Source organism: Xiphophorus couchianus, chromosome 7, assembly GCF_001444195.1.
Source record: "Xiphophorus couchianus chromosome 7, X_couchianus-1.0, whole genome shotgun sequence".
In the NCBI taxonomy this organism is placed as follows: Eukaryota; Metazoa; Chordata; class Actinopteri; order Cyprinodontiformes; family Poeciliidae; genus Xiphophorus; species Xiphophorus couchianus.
The window spans coordinates 9,923,075-9,941,879 of record NC_040234.1 but is presented as its reverse complement, the minus strand read 5'-3'; the positions used below and the strand labels follow the sequence as shown (position 1 = coordinate 9,941,879).

The 18,805-nt window shown below is 40.7% G+C and overlaps 1 protein-coding gene across 6 annotated transcripts in view; it reads left to right on the top strand.

Annotated features, from left to right (window-relative positions):
• The window catches only part of dachd (dachshund d), a 139,600-nt gene extending 129,809 nt beyond the window's left edge, over positions 1-9,791 (top strand). For all 6 annotated transcript variants that reach the window (XM_028022345.1, XM_028022346.1, XM_028022343.1 and 3 more), the window contains 4 exons: positions 468-615; positions 1,262-1,405; positions 2,936-3,004; positions 8,119-9,791. In XM_028022345.1, coding sequence (XP_027878146.1) covers positions 468-615; positions 1,262-1,405; positions 2,936-3,004; positions 8,119-8,156 — 399 coding nt within the window. In that variant the 3' untranslated portion in view covers positions 8,157-9,791. The remainder of the gene's footprint in view (positions 1-467; positions 616-1,261; positions 1,406-2,935; positions 3,005-8,118) is intronic.
• The last annotated feature ends 9,014 nt before the right edge of the window (positions 9,792-18,805 follow it).

Genomic DNA, 18,805 nt, shown 5'->3' with positions numbered 1-18,805 from the left:
TCTGTTTAATAATCCAGTTTGTTTAAGGCAATCCTGTACATGAAGTTGCAAAAAAGTCTAAAGCAGAAGTAGTTCGACAGTTGGAACAACTTTTTTTCCTTTCCATCCAATTTTTCTTACCGTTGATGGGTTCAAGTATGGCGCCTTGCAAAAGTATTCCTGGAACTTTTTGCGTCTTGTCCCGACAAAAACGCAAACTTCAGTCTGTTTCATCAGGCTGTCTTGTGGTGGATCAACGCAAAGCTAAAATCTTGTTGTGTCCATCTGTATCCAGTCCCATCATTTAATAGTTGTTAGAACCGTTTGCTGTACTTACAAAAACAATCACTAACTTTTGTCACACTTGCATTTCTCAGCTTTGACCAAAGGGAGTCAAACATCCCCAGGCACTCCTGCGTTAGTTGTCTTTTGGTCCTGACAATATACTTATGTACATTTCTTTCTCTTTTTCTTTTTATTTGGTGCAGGGCCTGCTCAAAGTGGCGATTGACAATGCGCGGGCCCAGGAGAAGCAGGTGCAGCTGGAGAAGACGGAGCTGAAGATGGAGCTGTTTCGAGAGAGAGAGCTCAGGGAGACTCTGGAGAAGCAGCTCGCCATGGAGCAGAAGAATAGAGGTACTATCCGACATGCCGTCCTCCCTGTTAGCCTTGTGTTTGTTCCTATGGGGGGGGGCAGGCATGCGTAACCCGTTCCCTTTCAGACTCCTGTACCCATTTAGGTACAGGAGCTCCTGAATGTACTTACACCACCCTCTGTGTTGCAGGAGACACTCAGAAGCCACTCTGAGCCTCCTTGGTTACACGTGAAACTGATAGTTTTTTTTTTTCTTTCTGCTCGTAGTCTGTTAACATAATTGAAAATACACATCCCATCCAGACTCGCACTAACCCTCATGTAAAATGCATCAGAGTCGTACGCTAACCGGATCGTTTATGTTTAATGAGAGAAATTCATGAAAAATATCCCAATAAATTTTTCAATTAGCTTCAATTCCCTCTAGCAAGTCAGTATTTGCTCCGATTTTCCCATTTAAATCTTTATATATTATGAAATATTTAAGTTTAATTGATTTTCGCTTTTCTATAATTGAGTGCTAAATTTAAAAGACAAAAAAAGAAAAAAAAAAAAAAACAGGCTATTATCTTTGTCAGCCAGATCGGGCTCATAATCAAATTTTAAAAAGAAAAAAAAAATGCTTTGCCTAATTTGCTTCCAGAGCTCATTTATTGTCACTGTGATCTTTTTTTTTTTTTTTGCTAGCAATCATCCAGAAGCGTCTGAAGAAGGAGAAGAAGGCCAAGAGGAAACTGCAAGAAGCGCTGGAGTACGAGTCGAAAAGGAGGGAGCAGGTGGAGCAGACTCTGAAGCAGCCATCGCCCTCAGACAGCATGCGCTCCCTCAACGGTCAGAAAGCACCAAACATCACGTTTAGCCCCTTCTATGTATCGCAAATGTATTGCTATTTGTTCACCGCCTTGCAGAAAACATCCTCACGCCTTGAACGTATTCACATTTTCTCACGTTACAACCACAAAGTTCAGTGTGTTTTATTGGGATTTTATGTGACAGATAAACAACATGAAGCAGCACATAATGGTAAATCCGTTGCTACAGCCGATTTGGCTTTGGCAGTCCAGGCTTTCTTCCAGGACTGCTCTTTTTTTAGCTCCATTCGTCCTCACCGAATGGGACGAACACAATATTTTATTGTGTAAAATAAGGTAATACTTACCTTATTTTACACAACCAAGAGTATGTTCATGTTCTAGACAAAAATCTGCATTCAAAACTAAATTGAAACAGTGACAGTGTTCCGATAAAGATGGTTTTCCTGTCCGATTCTCCCACCTAAACTGTGAGTCCCTACAGCTCCTCCAAAGCTACCATGACTTCCTTCACTGATTCTTTGGTTAATGCTCTCCTTGCCTGACATTGATTTATTCCACTTTGCAGTTATGCTCTGCTTTATTTTGACCTGACACACAAATCCCAATAATGTACATTATTAATATGTAGCTTTCATCTGGCAAACATGTCAACAGGCAGTAACATTTTTCAAGGCACTAAATTAAATACGTCCGCTGTACAAAAATAAAACAAAAGACTAGCAGGCAAATGTTACTTTCCTTTGTTATTATTTACTTCATTAATTACTGAGTCCCTCCTGCTATTGTCAAACTGCCAACTGTTTTGATCATGATTTGATCCTCTGATTAACCGTTTAGCGGTAATCATCTCATCTTCGAATGGGCTCTTTCGACTAACCAGTTGTCAGTACAGTCAGGTGACAACATTAAAAAACTGGGCAACACTTTATTTGAAGGGGTGACACTATCATAAACATGGCATAACATCTGTCATGAGTATGGGGGAGTCTTTATGAATGTCTATGACTGTTGTCATAAAGTGTCATTTGGTAAATAATGGCAACACAAAGTTGTACTAAAACCTGCATTAAAAGTCCATTAAAAGTGTCAACTTTGCACCAAAGGGGTCATTATTTACCGAATGACACTTCATGACAACAGTTGTAGATATTCACCAAGACTCCTTCATGTTCATAACATGTCATGTTTAAAAAGGTGCCAATGTAAAAGGCTCCTTAAAACAAGGTGTACACTCAAGAAACCTCCACCGTGTCTTAGGAGCACTTAGAAATGATCGGCTGCTAAAGCAAAGTTCAGTGACTGATTTGCCAGTCTGCCTGTAGCACCGCACAGTACAGAGGTAATAGAACCAAAAAAAAAAAAAAAAGATTTAGGTATAGTTTTTGATCGCTGGAGATAATCACACGAAGAGGCACATAGTTACACTGAGTAGAGACATGGCTGCAAGGCTCACTCTCTAGTTTGCGATGAATGATGCTGTGAAAGCACGGCTCTGATAGGTGGATGTCAGGCATGTTTAACGGCGGTGATCCCTCTCCTCTCGCAGACTCTCTGACCCCTGAGATGGAGAGTGACCGCAGCAGTGGAAGAACAGATGCTGAAAGGACAATACAAGGTACAGGGGCTCAGATGAGACAATAAATCTCTCTCCCTCACTTTTTCTCTCCCCACTCTCTCTGCCTTTTCCACCCCTCCTTCTCCCTCCGCACACACACACATACACACCAACAAGCACACGTCTTCAGTTTATGAACATTAGTGTTTCTGCGCCTGCTGTTCAGACATACACCACCATCTGGGCCACAGCACTAGGTCAAGATCATCGGTTTTCCCCAAGAATAATATTATTCTTTTACTTGACTTCTAGCGGCGGCAGGTCTAAATGCGCTATGGCAGGTAAAACCAAACAACCGCTCTCGAAAAAGCTACATATTTACTGCTCAAGACGCTATAATGAGTCAAAAAGCCACAAAAAAAAATACAAAAAAAGCAGAGCAAGCCCTCCTTTGATACTCATAATCGGAGCAAATCAATTCGTTTTATGAACAAGCCTTGTACATTTTTAATGATTTGTTTGTTTGTTAGCCTTGGGGGTGCAGTTTGTGTTTAAGGGAAGGCCACCGCGGCGATAACCTCCGTCGGACCGCCTTCTATCTGTGTTTACCCAGATCCGAGACACCTCGTGAAAAGGTTGAATATCCTCATTATTGCTCAAACGTCTCGCTTTAATGCGCCGCTCAGAACTGCCCTTATCAGTGAGGAGAGAGGTCCCAATTTACCCTGGGAAAGATGCCGCATGCAATTTGCTTCGAAAAATAAGGTTGGGGGAGTTTCTGACTTTGCATGCAGAGAATATTTTAGTTAAGTCTTTAATGTGTGATTAGTCTACTTGAACCGATATGAAAAACCAGAGATGAATGATTACTGCATGTAGTTTAGGGCATTTTTAGGCTGTCTAATTGGCCTCTCCTCCCCCCCCCTCCTTAAAGGCAAAGAAGTTTCTGTCACAGTTCACTTCCCAAATATTCAGTTCCTTTAGCTTCTTCTTCTTCTTCTTCTTGTGTGACCTTTTGCCTTCGTCGCTTTAGTGTGTTTAGTAAGATGCTTCCTTATATTTGCATCCTTCATCCATTCAGCAAATGTTGCTTCTCATGAAGGATAGTTTTACAAAACAGCAACATATTGTGTTGATTTGACTTAAGTAACTTACAGAAGCTCGGTCAATAAAGACACTTTAAGTATTTTTTTCTCCCCAAAACAGGTTAAATCCAGAATGTCTTCACACAATGATGAATGTGTGCGAGCAAGTTGTACAATTAGCATGGTGTTATAGTTGCACATTGGTTTTTTAGTGTGCAACTAGAACACAATTTACATCTGGTCTTTCCCAGATTTGAGTGAACGCGACATTACAATCGTTGGAGTTACTCTCTCCCTGTAAGGAGGGGTTGCTGTTGAAAAAATAATCCAGCTATGCAGCAGAGGAAAAGTAATAAGTTCATGAAGACTTTTGACTGACAAAAGAAATATTTAAATATACAAGGACAATAGAGATCAATATTTTTGTCACTAAATCTATTTCTTTTCAGTTTATTGAAATGAAATCACAGCATAAAACAACGCAAATTTACTCCATACAAAAGCCAAACTAGAACAAAACAGGGAAGACGCATTGAACACAGTCACTGAAATTGATTAAAGACTAAACAGCAAAGCCCCCTTTTGGTAATGACAACTTCAAAACGTTTGTGTGGAGAAAATAGTTTTGATGTTTTGCTCAGGGGTTCTCTTGAGACATTCTTCCACACAAATCGTCTTCAGATCTCGAAGGTTCTCGGGGCCTTTTCTCCGCTCTCTGCATCCCGGTTCTTTCCAGGAATCTTCAGTGTAGTCAGGTGGTTCACAAGCAGTTTTATTTGTTTGTTTTTCCTTCCATCTACTTTGTAGAATATTTGAAATTAACCGCGTTAAAAGCCTCATATCTTCTGATCTGCAACAGCAGCCGCTTTTCAAGCCGAGGTCGCAGCGAGGTATTTCTTTATTTTTTACACTCAAACCCTGTAAAACTGTTGCGCCTGTTTCAGCAGCGCTTCTAATTTTCCAGGGTCTCTCAATCACTCTGATCACTGCCTCAAAGAGTGGAATAAAACCGAATAACGTGGCTGCACTTTTTTTTTTTTTTTTTCTGTGTTTTGTTCAATTAGAGAAGCATTTGTCTGCCACCCATGTCTCCTCTACTCTGCTCCGCAAGCCTCGCTGTATAATTAACCTCAAATGGCAAAAAATGATGTTGATAAATTACACAAGCAGAAAAAGGAGGAGGAAGAGAACTCGAGGAAGGCGGAGGTGGGGGGGTGGGGGGGAACAAGCCTATCACCGGCGCCGAAGCAGACAGAGAAATGTGTGGGTGCATTCTCGACTCCAAATTCGAGGAAGCGAACGGAGGCAGTCAGGGGGAGGGAGAAAAAAAAATTATAATAATGAGGGCATAATTTTAGAGAACTAATTATTTCTATTTGTCTTTTGTCACACTTCTCTAATTCTGCGATATTAACACAGTCTGTGTTTATTAATTGCTTTTTTGCAGTGTTTTGAATCGGGTCCAAGGAGGGGAGCGCGGCCCTTTTCGCAGGCAGGCGAGCTGCTGGGGGCCCGCGCCTCGCCCCGGTGCCGCCTGGCAACGGGCGCACGTGCCAGTATCTTCCCCCCGCATCTCCCTCCGCCCCTCCGCCCCGCCACCTTCCCCACTCGACGCGTTCTGCAGGGTTTACACGACCCTGCATGCACCCAGATAAAGTTCTTTGTTGCAAGATTAAACATCAAAACAGTTAAGGTGAAATTAAAATTAAATGAATGAATGTCACTGAAGCAAAAAAGACTGTAATTAATGGATCCCTTAATTGTCTTCATAAAATATTTGCATGGGCATAATTTGCATAATTTACATGTATTAATTAATCTTTCAAAGGAATTTTGTGCTGAGAGAAGCCAAAAAATTCCCCTTGTTTTATTTAGCACCTAATGAAATATTTATTCTCTTTAATGAACTTTTTATCTCGATTCGAATGTGAAAACACAAAAGTTTCGCCGCGCCTTTACGAGGGCCCTGCGAGTCGAGAGAGAAACGTCAGGACGTCTCGACGTTTCCGTTCGCGTCGAAACCTGCTCATCGAGTTTCACAGGTTTGAGCTGCTGCTGGAAGTCAAACGTGCCGATATGGGACATCCTCTCGACATCGCATTAAATGTCATCATCCATCAAACGATCAAATCGCCTTTGTTTTCATTAACACCCCTCCTATGAATTGCTGCTGCGGAGGCAGGCGAGACAAACCACCGAGGCGACGTTTCATCCTTTCTGTGTCAGGTTGTGCGTCCCGTCGCGCTCGCCTCCTCCCCTCCCGTTACCTGTTTTTGCGCTTCGCCCTCCGCGCCGCCGCATTCACGCCGTAATGACTTTTGAGCAGGACTCGGTGGTGGTTGCTGCTCGAACTGAAGCAATGCCTTGGAGACCTACGGCAGTGCCGGGTAATTAGCCCGTGTGTGTGTACACACCCCCCGTTATGAGTTGTGTACACACTCAGACGCACACGACAATCTTTTGTTGTCTCCCCCCCTCTGTCTGTGTGAAACACATAAAAACCCATCATGACAGGTTAAGCGGGCCTAAGTCGCCAGGGCAGGATCTACCGCGCAGCAAGACGTTACAACCGGCTAGTCAAAGGCCGTCTCCTGATGTCCTGCTCTGCTTGTGTCATGTCCAACAAGCAGGGCTGCTAAATGTCTTTGTGCGCCTCTTTCTTTAACGCTGAATAATTCAGGCCCGCTTGCCACAGAGACGCTTCTTAAAGGCATTAACTGTAAGCGTTCTCCGTCAGAGAGAGAGAAACAGGGTGGGGAGGAGGGGAGAGGGGGGTGAATGTGAAGGTAATAAACGTCAGACAGGCTTCGGAGCTGCGCCTAACAGATCTCTTTTTACTGTCTCGGAAAAAAAGGCGCCGCTGCTCGCTCAGGCGAACACGCGGGCGAGAAGAGAGTCTGTCCGCTTGGCAGTGGCCAGAGCTCAGAGATCACATGACGGAGCCGTTTACAGTATCCACGCAGGAGACGTCGCGTTGTGACTTAAGAGCTGGATTATGCTTAAAAGAGGCGCCGTGGCAGAGCTGAAGGCCACAAACGTGTTCAGACGGCTTAGGTCGCTTTGATAATGCAGCAGGTTTCGACCGCATTCATGCTCCTTGAAGTTTTCCACATTTTGTCTCAATACAGTAAACTACTGTTGTTGTTTTTTTTTTTGTTTTTCTTTAGATTTTATGTGACAGACAAATAAACTAGTGCATAATTACGGAGTGGAAGGAAAAATGAATAGTGTCCACATATCAGTATGTAAAAAGTGTACAGATAGTGTAAAAAGGGACTAAGTACAACTAACACTCCTAAATGAAATTCATGGTAACCAACCAAAAAATATGAGTCAGACTCAAAACATTAAACAGAGTTCTGGAGGTCTCAGAGAACAATGTTAAATCAATTACCCCAAACCATTAAAAGGAATAGCAACTGATCAGGAAGAGCAACCAAGAGGCCCTTGATAACTTTGGAGGGGCTGCAAAGATTCATGCTGAAAACCTGGAGGCACCAAAAAAAGTTGCACACTCCATAAGTCTGGCAGAGCGTCAAGAAAACAAGTCAATGTTGAAGAAAGCTATAGAAATAAAAATCCCACGGAGGACACAGCAAATGTTTAGAACAAGGTTTTCTGGACAGATGAGAACAGAATTTAACATTTTGGCCTACAGTCAAAAGTCACATAATGATCACAGTAAAGGATATTGAAGGTTAAAGAAAAAGAAACGTTATCTAAGAATAGAATGGTCACTGTGTTCCTAATCCAGACTGAAGTCAACCTAATTCTAATTTCTACTTTTTTTTAATGTATTTAAAAGCAATAACGTTAATTACTCCACATGATATTTAATCACATTTGCCATGGCTGCTACCTTTATCTTCTCCCTGAATCAGCTTATGAATTCACAGTAATGCAGTTCGAATCCAAAGACTAGAGGGCAATATTTCAAAGTTGCGTTTCATCAACAATCACATCCTGAACAGTGCATTTGCGTCAGCAGATTGTTAGCTGTTGGCTAATCTTTTTGCCTCCTCTCTCTGTGTGTGTCTGTGTGCCGGGGCGTATGTGTGTGTGTGTGTGTGTGTGTGTTCTCTGTTCCAGATGGAAGACTGTTCCTGAAAACTGCAGTGATGTACTGATAAGGCCATGAAGAGCTGGAGGACAGAAAGATTTTATAAAAATAAAATAAACAAAACAAAAGGACTAAAAGAAAAACCCATGAAGGTTTCGGGGAAGCCCCCTAACCCAGGCCGATTTAGTTGAAGAGAGTTCAAGCTGCTCGTAGGTGGAAATGCTGTGTTCAACCCTCACCCCCCACCCCAAACGCTGGAGGAGTCTGAATGTTCAACGAAGAAGTCTTTTTCACCGCGGAAGGAAAACCCGAAGTAGTTTGACGAGGCAGGTTTTGACGCGGACGGGTTCGCCGACGTTGAAGAATAAACACATATAACCGAGCACAGTTAAAAAAAAATAATAATAAAAAACAAAAATGTACCCGAGGTGCATTGTTGGTAATAACTCCTAATAAGTTCACAGCACTGAAGATTTTTTTTATACTGTATCTCAGCCAGCGAGAAAGCTTTGAAATGAAAATTCGACTGAAGTTTTGTTTTTGTATTTCAAAATAAATCCCGAGAAGCTAAAAAGATGAAAAAAAAAAACAAAAAAAACATGAACATTGTGGAGAAAAGGGGGGATTAAAAAAATGTGAATCTGTCCACGCGGTCATCAAAAAGAAAGAAGACCGACGTTTGATTTTCATGTTTTCTAAATTAGATGAAAATACAATCAAGTTCCGTTTTTACCATCGTTGTATATACAAGAGCGAAATGTTAAAGATAGGAAGACTCGCATTCTGCTGAACCCCGAGAGGACTCGTAAGGTATGTGTATATAACGTTAAGAGGTATTGTGTATGCAGTAGAGCTATTAGGCAAACAATACCACCATTTATATAAACCTTTCTTGTTTTCGTTCTATCTCTGAGCCATCATTCTTTCCTATAGCTGCCATTTTCTGGTGAGAAAGCATGCAGGCATGTAAATGTTTGTCCTGGAATTATGATATTTAATAAATCCTATATTGTGCTGAACAAATAACCCGGGGCCGACTCGCCCAAGCCCGGACAATTCTAAAAACCATGATTAACGACGTTTCGGTCTCAAAAACGAAGACTTTCGCTGTTGATAGTACTGTAATCTTCGTAACAGAGGTCATGTTTCTCGGAATTTCCTGTACATTGTCGTCATGAAACACTCTTAAAATCAGCACCCCTTGTTGCTTTGTTTGGGGTTTTTTTTCCCTTTTTTTTTCGTACGTATCTGGTCTGATTATCATCATGTGCCAGCTTGGAATACAATCAGTTAAGGACGCTACTTTTTAAAAAGCGGATACCACTTTATTACATGGTGTTTAACACATTTTTGTTTTAGTGTTTCATGGATATTCTGATGGAAAAAAAAAAGAGAATACTTTCCTTTCCCTAAAGACTTTTGAATTGTGGTGCTGCAACACCTGTGTATATTCTCTAGTCATAAGCTGATGTCAGTCCTTTATCTGCTAAACAATTTAGACCTTATGTGTTACAATCAAAAAGATGAGGAGGAGGAGGAGGAGGAAGAAGAAGGGAAGCGTATCCCATTCACGATGTGTTTGTTCCTTTCTGTTCTTAATGGCGTGTCTAAGTCTGTTGTCACTGATAACTTATATAGCTTCTCGAATCATCTCTTTCATTGTACTTCAAATTCAAATAAAGTTAACATGTTGATGATAAACCATGTGAGTTAAATGGTGTTGCCTAAGACTTCCGAGGTTCTACATCGTGATAATGATGACGATGCTCACTAAGAAGCAGGTGGATCAATTCGACTAAGGTGGCCCAACATTATCAGGTGAATATATTTGTGTTTTTCAGATATTTATATACATTTCTCTCTTTTTAGCCTACGTTCTATGTCTTGTCTAAGGTCTGAACAACGTGCGGTCTTCTCTTTTATAACTGCTGTTTCACACTCACTTTCCTGTTCAAGTCGGTTTAGATTAAAAAACTATAAGCTATTATTTTACCCACAATAGACAACTCTTGGCGTGTGCATTTAGCAAAAAGTCACAGTAGTGTTTCTCAGGCTAAAGCTAACAATTAGCTTGAGATGAAAATAACAAAGCAGATTAAAAAAAACTATAGCTGAAAAATGCTTTACCAGTTGTAGCTTGGAAACCTTTGAACTGCTATTACATTTACATGGTCTAGTAGCAGTAGTCCATAATAGTAATTTCATGTCCACGGCCCTGAGGGACATACAGAAACTGCTAGCGGAGCAAGACCACAAAGACTGTTTTTTCTGTCCAAGTTTCTGGGTTGCCCCAACTCTAGGGAAGAGATGAAAAATAATTTTCTGCTCACAATCTCAAAATAGGATGATCAAACGGATAAATTATCAAGATGAAGATAGTGTTGTCATAAACAAGCTTCAGATGAACAGAGAATTACATGATGCAGGGGGATTATGGATCGCACCCATTTCAATAGTTCAAACATCATCAACTATACAGTAAAATGTATTAATACGTACAGTTGAAAACATCTACACAGATGCTAATAGTCTACAGTTTTCATTATCCCTGCTCTTAGGGGTTCAACCAATCAGCACAAAGCCAAATAAAGGAAGGCGCTCCTCCACTGGTTGCTTTCAAAAGCCAGCTAATACTGTGTCACTTAGCATTGCACCGACCTATTTTGGTTTCCCAAGCTGTATTTTGTTTCAGATGTCTTACATGTGCTGTGTAAAGAAATCAGCAAATAAACGAATCCACAAAGAGTGAACCACAAATACGGGGGTTCACATAACGCCTTCTCTTTGCTTGGTGACTCCAATACTACAGCCAAGTTTGTTGTTTCCGCAAGCTAACCGGTGGGTCCTTTAATGTGACGTAATCACAAACCTCCTCTAGCTTTTTATTATTATTATTATTTACTGAAGTCGTCAGCCAGTGTGAGATTCTCAAGGTGAGTAAAACGAAGACGTCCTTTGTGGCTCCGCTCAGGTTTGATATTCACTCCAAGAACAAATGTGTAACTATACATTTCCGTATAGCAGGCTACATGTAGAGCATAGGAAATTACTTTAAACCACATGTTCTCGATGTGAATCTCTGTGGATAATACTGACTGAGGCATGGTGGATTAAAAAAACAAACAAACACAGACAAATGCTCCATTCCCAAACACCAAAAAAGGCCCAAAATGGTTAAGGATTATAACCCAACTTCTGAAACAAGTTCAGTGATCACTCACTTAGCTAATTGTGGATTAAACATGCAATTTCAGGTATAATTAAAATCTCTATAAATATATATTTTTTTAAAAATCACATGTACTTTGCCTCATGTGGCCCCATTTTTCAATCTACCACCGTGTAATAAACTTCTTTGACCACGCTCAACGGTCACGCATCAGGATATCCGCTTAAGCTGTTTTAGTTCTTGCAGTGTTTCAGGCACCTCCAACAGATTTTTTTCTTTTTTTTCTTTTTAATGATTAGTTATTCACAAAGTTCCTCAGTTTTACTCCGGGGACACAACGGCTTTCCACAGGGATAACTCCAGAACAGGTACCGCTCCAGAAACACACGAAGAAAAGAAATACATGAAATCGACATTGAGAGCGAATTTTCTGCTGTAAGCACTTCTGAGTGAAATGTGTTGACGCAGCATGTCTGGCCCGTTCCCATTTTGCATGCTTTTTAAAGCATGGCCGTAACACGGCCGTAGCGATGAATAATTGACTGATTGCTGCATAATTCAGTGCTGCATTGTAAAAATTCAAGGCCTGAAATATTTCAAGCTTTTTCTTCTATATATATATATTTTTTTTTGTTCATTAAAAATGAGGCTAAAGTTTCAATCAACCTTGGGGAGAACAATACGACACACAGCGGGCAATGAATCACCAGGAAGCGGCGCTTCTCGTCGAGCGCGGGCCCGCGTTGGCGCTTGCAGCTCGGCCGCCGAAACTTTAGCTCACTCTGGAGTGAAAGAAACCAAAGGAACGAGGTCCACCTCATTCGTTTAATGGCTCCGTTTCTTTTTTTTCGGCGCAGCGACAGATTTAGTCCGCTCACCTCCAACGAGCCTGTGTGAAGTGGGCTATTACTCACATATTCTGTTTATTTCTCCGTCTGAAGCCCTTCTTCTCTTTTTTTTTTTTTTTCTTCTTTCCCTTCCTCTCGTTCCTTTCCTGCGCTGGCACGTGAAAAAGGGAGGCCCCGCAGCTACATGTTTCATATCACTGCACATTTTGTAATAAATTCAATTCAGTACAAATATGACCATGAGGCACGGAGACTTTAAATACCAAATGTGCATTATAGATGTGGTGTTGCTTTGCACTTTTGCCGTTGTGTGGAAAGGCGCATTGCTGATTACATATTCAGAACTTAAAAAATAAAAACAGTTTGCACCCATGTCTTTGATTCACTTGGCTTCGCTTGGAGATGCACTCATAAAGACTGTATGTCCAGATGTGATTATTCCGCCTTCTTGTGTTTTGCTTCATGTCACACGCTGCACAATTTGTTGTTTTCTTACTCTGTTTGACAAGATGAAGGGTTTATTTAAGTGTAAACGGCACGTAGCTTCATATTTCAGAGCCAGAAAATGTAAAATGTCTTTCAAAATCGTATCAATATCTAAAATATCTTTGCTGTATGCTGTAACAATATATGAGGGCACTGACATAGTGGATAACGATGTTTGTAGCCTCTCTGTTGACAGGAATTTGATTGGTTTCTTGAGAAAAAAACAAAATCTTTTTAAACTGGGACACGTGACGTGGGGCGTGTGGCCACTATTTAGCAATGCAGGCAAATGATTTAGAGAAATAATTAATGCGCAGAGGCGTTTCCTGCATCAGTGGCGCCCCGAACAAGCTACTCCAGCTGATTTTGTGCAAGATAAAATGCAAGTGTGAGCTTTGCCATTGTATCTGAGGCAGCAGGCCACTCAACTAATGAGTCTGTTTGATAGCGCATGTAGAGAATTGGAAATTTGTTCACCCCACAATTACCAAACTTTAAAAATATATATTTTATAATATCCGGTGGTCATGCCACACCCTTCGCTTTATTTGTTCCTTAGGCCATCCTGAGCGGCTGCCCGCATCATAAACCACTACTGTCTCTGTGGGAAAGATGGAGGAGATTTGTTGGGGGAGCAGGGAAAAACTCCAGGAGGCAGGAGGTAGTTCTTCTGACTCATCAGAAACACTCTCTCTTAAAACACCTTTTTTTTTTTCCCCAGGATTATGAAACAAATAGAAACTGGGATTTAAGTGAAGGAGCAAGTCTGAAGGGAAAGGCTATACCACACTTCGTCCTGCAGGGACCACAGGGAGCTAGGCCACTAGGGGGCCAAAGCTGTTTGTGAGCATAAAGTTTCCCTGTCTTTAGAAAAGCTTCAGGTTTTGATGGCTTTTAACCTCCAAGACTCAGAATGTTAATATATGCATCACCAGTTAGAAGAAGAGCTTGTTTGCTGTGATGTTAAACAGTATTTTCTAATAATTAATGAGAAGTGTATTGAATTGAAATGTAAATAAAAACTTCTTTTTTTTTTTTTAATCCATACTCTTTGAACATTGTTTTATTATCGTTGAGAGACGCTTGTCTTCTTGGCTGGATGAAAACAAATTTAGACCCAAATCTGCCAGAGGCATGAATAATCTCGGGTTTAACTGGATATAGCAGAATAATGTCAACAGCCTGGCTGAGCTAATTCCATCTTCATATGCAGCGGAGTGTTTTTTTATTTTTTTAGTGAAAGCAGCATTTGGTGGCTCTTGATTGCTGGGTTTTGTCCCGAGTCTTTGGAGAGACATTAGGAAGGTTCAGCGTGATTGTCTGAAAGATAGGACTAATGTCACCTAATCAGATAGACCATTATCTATTAGCAATACTACAAAACACTTTTATCTGACAAGGGCTGGGCCACATTACCTAAATTAACATTTTGCAAGCATGAACATGGAAGACCACAGAGGCGAGAGGAGGTGCCAGGACTGTGCCCTGCGCTTAGACATTCGGCAGTAATTATTAATTTATGATTGTCTCTGGTCTTAATGAAAATGAAAGCCAGGAAAGAGAACAGGGAGGGATAATGTGGCGTGAAATTGAGTTTCATTTGTACAGGGGCCACCTTTTAACTCTGCGCTTCTTAGGCGGAAATGGAGCTGGGCGCTTGCTCGTCTCTTTTTTTTCCCCCTCTTTCTCTCTCTCTCTCTCTCTCTCTCTCTCTCTCTCTCTCTCTCTCCAGAGAGTAAATGTATTTCAGTTGTTTTTTTCTCTCTCTTTTGTGATTTTTCCTCCTTTCAGTCCTTTGGTCCAAAAAGATGTTCATATCCTCTCGTCCTTTTGTGTCATTTGGGGCCAACGCCCTTTAACGTCTCTGTTTCTCTCATAAGGCCCTTTCAAAATGACATCGACCTCTTTTGTGTCTGATCGCCATGTCAACAGGTGTTGTTTTTAATGGAAATGTTTCAGTGCAGTTTTTCTTTAATGTCAACAAGTTGATATGGGGGGCAGGGGGAAAACAGGCTGAGACGGTTTTGGCATTAGAGGAAAATGAAACTAACCTTGATTTAGTCAAGATCCCGCTGTGTGCCACTGTCACTTTTCATGAAAGACAGAATTAGCTATAAAATGCAATTTGTTTTGACTGTTGTTATCGGGGTAAAAAAAAGAAAAAAAAGGTGAGATGGCTGTTTATAGCTTTTCTGTGCTGGTAAAGCAGTGATAATGATTTAACTGTTCGAGGCACATAAGCGAGAAATGGATCTGCAGAAACAGGTGCGGTAGACCTGAGATGTCAACAATTCTGACTGGAAAAGAAAGAAGAAATAAGGACCAACCTTCTCTTCAAACTCATTCACATGATAGATTCTCACAGGTACTAAACCAACAAAAATGTGAGATCTTTCATTTTAGGGCAATTGGTCAAGTTTGTTATTTTGTTAAATGTTTGTATCCAACGCACCAGGTTTTGTTAAACCAGTCCAAGTCGCAGTCGTAACTCGCGGGGACAGCTCAGGGTGAAGAATTATTGTTTTGCGGTTGGAAAGCCGAGTCCCCACAAAATGTCGATGTCTCCTACAGCAAGAAGACGCTCCGTCCCAAGTTCTTCCTCTGATCTGCATGGTGGTGACTGAGCGTGAATGTTGTGAGGCGAGTGGGCCGAGTGAGTTTTATAGTGCAAAATCACTTTGAGTTGTCAGCAGAACAGTGCTACGCAAGTTCAGTCCATTTGGAAGAAGTGGGTATATTTTTACCTACATTTGCGGAAAAGTTGGTCTTGTTCCAGCTGCGGTTCCCGAAAACCTCTGCTTTGACTCACACCGAATAATTTGAAAAACTAACAGTAATGTTTAGCTCGTTTAGACTGAATGATTAGTGAGTTTTGTGACGGAACAAAATGGCTGCTCACTTCAAGCTGTATTCACCATCGCTCACCTTGCAGTCATCGCGTTGTCTTTTCTTTGTAATCCACTGGGAGTTCGAAGCAAATCAAAACATTTTCGTGACCCGTTCTATCAAAGCGTCAGACTTTCTTTTTTTTTGTACATTTCAAGTGTAGTCTGAGCGGTTTTATGCAGAATCACTCACAGCGCACACATCCAAATCACCAGGGCTGGGTATATTAAGTCAATTACATTTTTACAATTGTGAGCGAGCTGGATGGTTAATTTAGTTTGACCCAGGAGCCCCCGACACTCCCTTCAGATAGCAGTGGGATGAAAAAAAAAAAAAAAGAGTGACCACAGGCGTGAGGGAGTGTATGTCTGAGTGTGTGTGAGCCCGCTGGATTAGTCTTCATTTGGTGCTTCTGTCATGAGGGAAGGGGGGGAAGGAGATGGAGAGCTGCGTGGAAGAGCAAATAAAACGCACGGGGTCAGTGCAACACACACAAACACACCCATACACACCCCCACATGCTATTAACCTCCCCCCTCCCCACCAGCTCATCAACTTTATTTTGCAATCTTCTCTTAGAACCATTAGAATACCCTGAAGAAATGGCTTTCCAATTAAAGGGGATCTAGAAGAAGGAGTTTTTCTTTTTTCATTTTTTTTTTCATCTCGGGCTTGTAGAGTTCTTTATTCCAATAATTTAAATTGAAATTGATTTTTCAATTTGCCCACTGACTGTTATGGGCACAGAGTGCAGGACCAAATAGAGCTTTGTTCTGAGAGTATTTCTCATGACAGAACACTACATGTAAATTTCAACAGGAAGAGTAAATAGTCTAGTTTATTTCCTCCTGCGAGAACAATCGAGCAGGAAGGGAAAATAAGGCCTTGTGTGATTACAGAACCCAGGAACGGAGACGGGGTTTTTTAGTGGGTTTTTTTAAGGGAGGTTTGTTCAAATTTGACTTAAAGCAAGTTAACCCAAAAAGTAATTGTTGCTTCTTAGTGTTGTAGAGTTCGGTCAGTTTCTATGATTCATAGGATAGACCAATCCAAAGTAGGGCTGTATCATAAGGAAAATATTACAGGGCTTTCATTTTATTTATTATTATTATTATTATTTAAATAACAACCTGACAAGTTTGTCATCCATTAGTATTCAGCCACTTTATTACATGGATTCTCAATTGGATTCAGGTCTGTGCACTGACACAAAAAATTTGAATCTAACCCATTCTACTGTACATGGTGGTGTATATTTAGGGTCATTTTCCTGCTGGAATGTGACCTTTGACCCCTGTTTCAAGTCTTTTTCAGCCTTGAATAAGAATCTTTCCAGCATTGTCCTGCATTGATATCCGTCCAACTGCCCATCAACTCTTACCAGATACCCCTGTTGAAGAAAGACATTTCCTTTTTTTCCCTTTTTTTGCATGATGCTCCCACTATCGTTTGTCACTTTGAAGACGGTGTTTCCAGGGTGACATGCTGGTAGTGTCAACGAGATTGAAATTCAGGAAGACACCTCCATGTCTTTATTCTTGCTATAGCTTTCAGTGCGAGTCGCAACATTGAATTGCAGTCTTTAGACATTCTTAGAAACTATAGCATTTTCTGTAAATATTGTCAAATTTGTCTAATCACAGCGCTTGTCAATGTCAATGTCAAATTTATTTATATAGCACCTTACAGCAGACAAGACTGCACCAAAGTGCTGTACAAAACAACAACACAAAAACAACAACACAAATGACAAAACAGAACACACATCATTTAAATGCCAGAGAGTAAAAGTGAGTTTTAAGAAGCGATTTAAAATGGTCCAGGCTGTGGGCAGATCTAATCTGGAAAGGTAAGTTATTCCATAAAACAGGAGCAGCAACAGAAAAAGCTCGATCTCCTTTCCTCTTAAGTCGAGTTCGAGGAACTGTAAGTAATAACTGATTATTTGATCGTAGCGTTCTGGACACAGACTGGAGATTTAAAAGGTCCCAAAGATAAGGGGGGGCTAACCCATTTAAAACTTTAAAAGTTAACAAAAGAATCTTAAAATCTATTCGATAAAAGACAGGCAGCCAGTGTAAAGATGCCAGAGTTGGCCTTATGTGGTCATGCTTCCTGGTTCCTGTGAGAAGCCGTGCTGCTGCGTTATGGATCATTTGAAGTCGCTGAATCTGTGATTTTTCCACCCCTCTATATAAAGAGTTGCAGTAATCCAGTCGAGTTGTTATGAAGGCATGGATAAGTCTTTCAAAGTCCTTAAAACCGAAATAAGATTTAACTTTTGCTAAAAGCCGAAGGTGGTAAAAACTCGATTTAACGACAGAACTAACTTGTTTATGTAGCTTTAGAGAGCTGTCAAAAGTGAAACCAAGATTCTTAGCAGAGGTCTGATAAGAGCGAGCTAAAGAACCAAGAATCTGATCTGGATTTGTAGTCTGAAGTTTCTGACCAAATAATAGAACTTGAGTTTTGCTTTCATTGAGGTGAAGAAAGTTTTTTTCCATCCATAATTTAACTTCAGCTAAACAGTTTAGCAACAGCTGAAGAGAATCAGTTGTACCATTTTGCAATTTAAGGGGCAAATAAATCTGGATATCATCTGCAAAACAATGAAAGGAAATATTAAATTTTTGGAAAATTTTACCAAGAGGCAGTAAATACAAGATAAACAAAATGGGCCCTAAAATTGACCCTTGGGGAACACCATACTTTAATGGTCTGGCCCCAGAACAGGATTGGTCAAGATGAACAGAAAAGGTTCTGTTTTCTAAATAAGACTTGAACCATTGGAATACTGAGCCTCGCAGGCCAACACAGTGTTTTAATCTATGTAAAAGAATTTGATGATCTACAGTATCAAATGCAGAGCTCAAATCTAGAAGTAATAAAACTGCAATGTTGCCTGAATCAACTGTTAATAGGAGATCATTATACACTCGGAGCAAGGCAGATTCAGTGCTATGAGCAACTTTAAACCCAGACTGGAACTTCTCAGTTATATTATTGTCTTTTAAAAACATTTCAAGCTGAATAAAAACTAATTTCTCAAGAATTTTAGATAAGAAAGGCAATTTAGAAATGGGCCTGAAGTTTGCTAGGTCACTGGGGTCTAGATTGGATTTTTTAAGAAGAGGTTTGGCCACAGCATGTTTGAGAGTAGATGGTACACAACCTGACTGCAATGAGGTATTTATCACCTTAAGAATGTAGCTGCCAAAAATCAGAAAAATGTCTTTTATCAGACGAGTAGGAAGACAGTCCAGTGGATAATTTGAAGGCCGCAGATGGTTTATAACCAACTTCAGTTCATCCATGGAAACTGGCTGA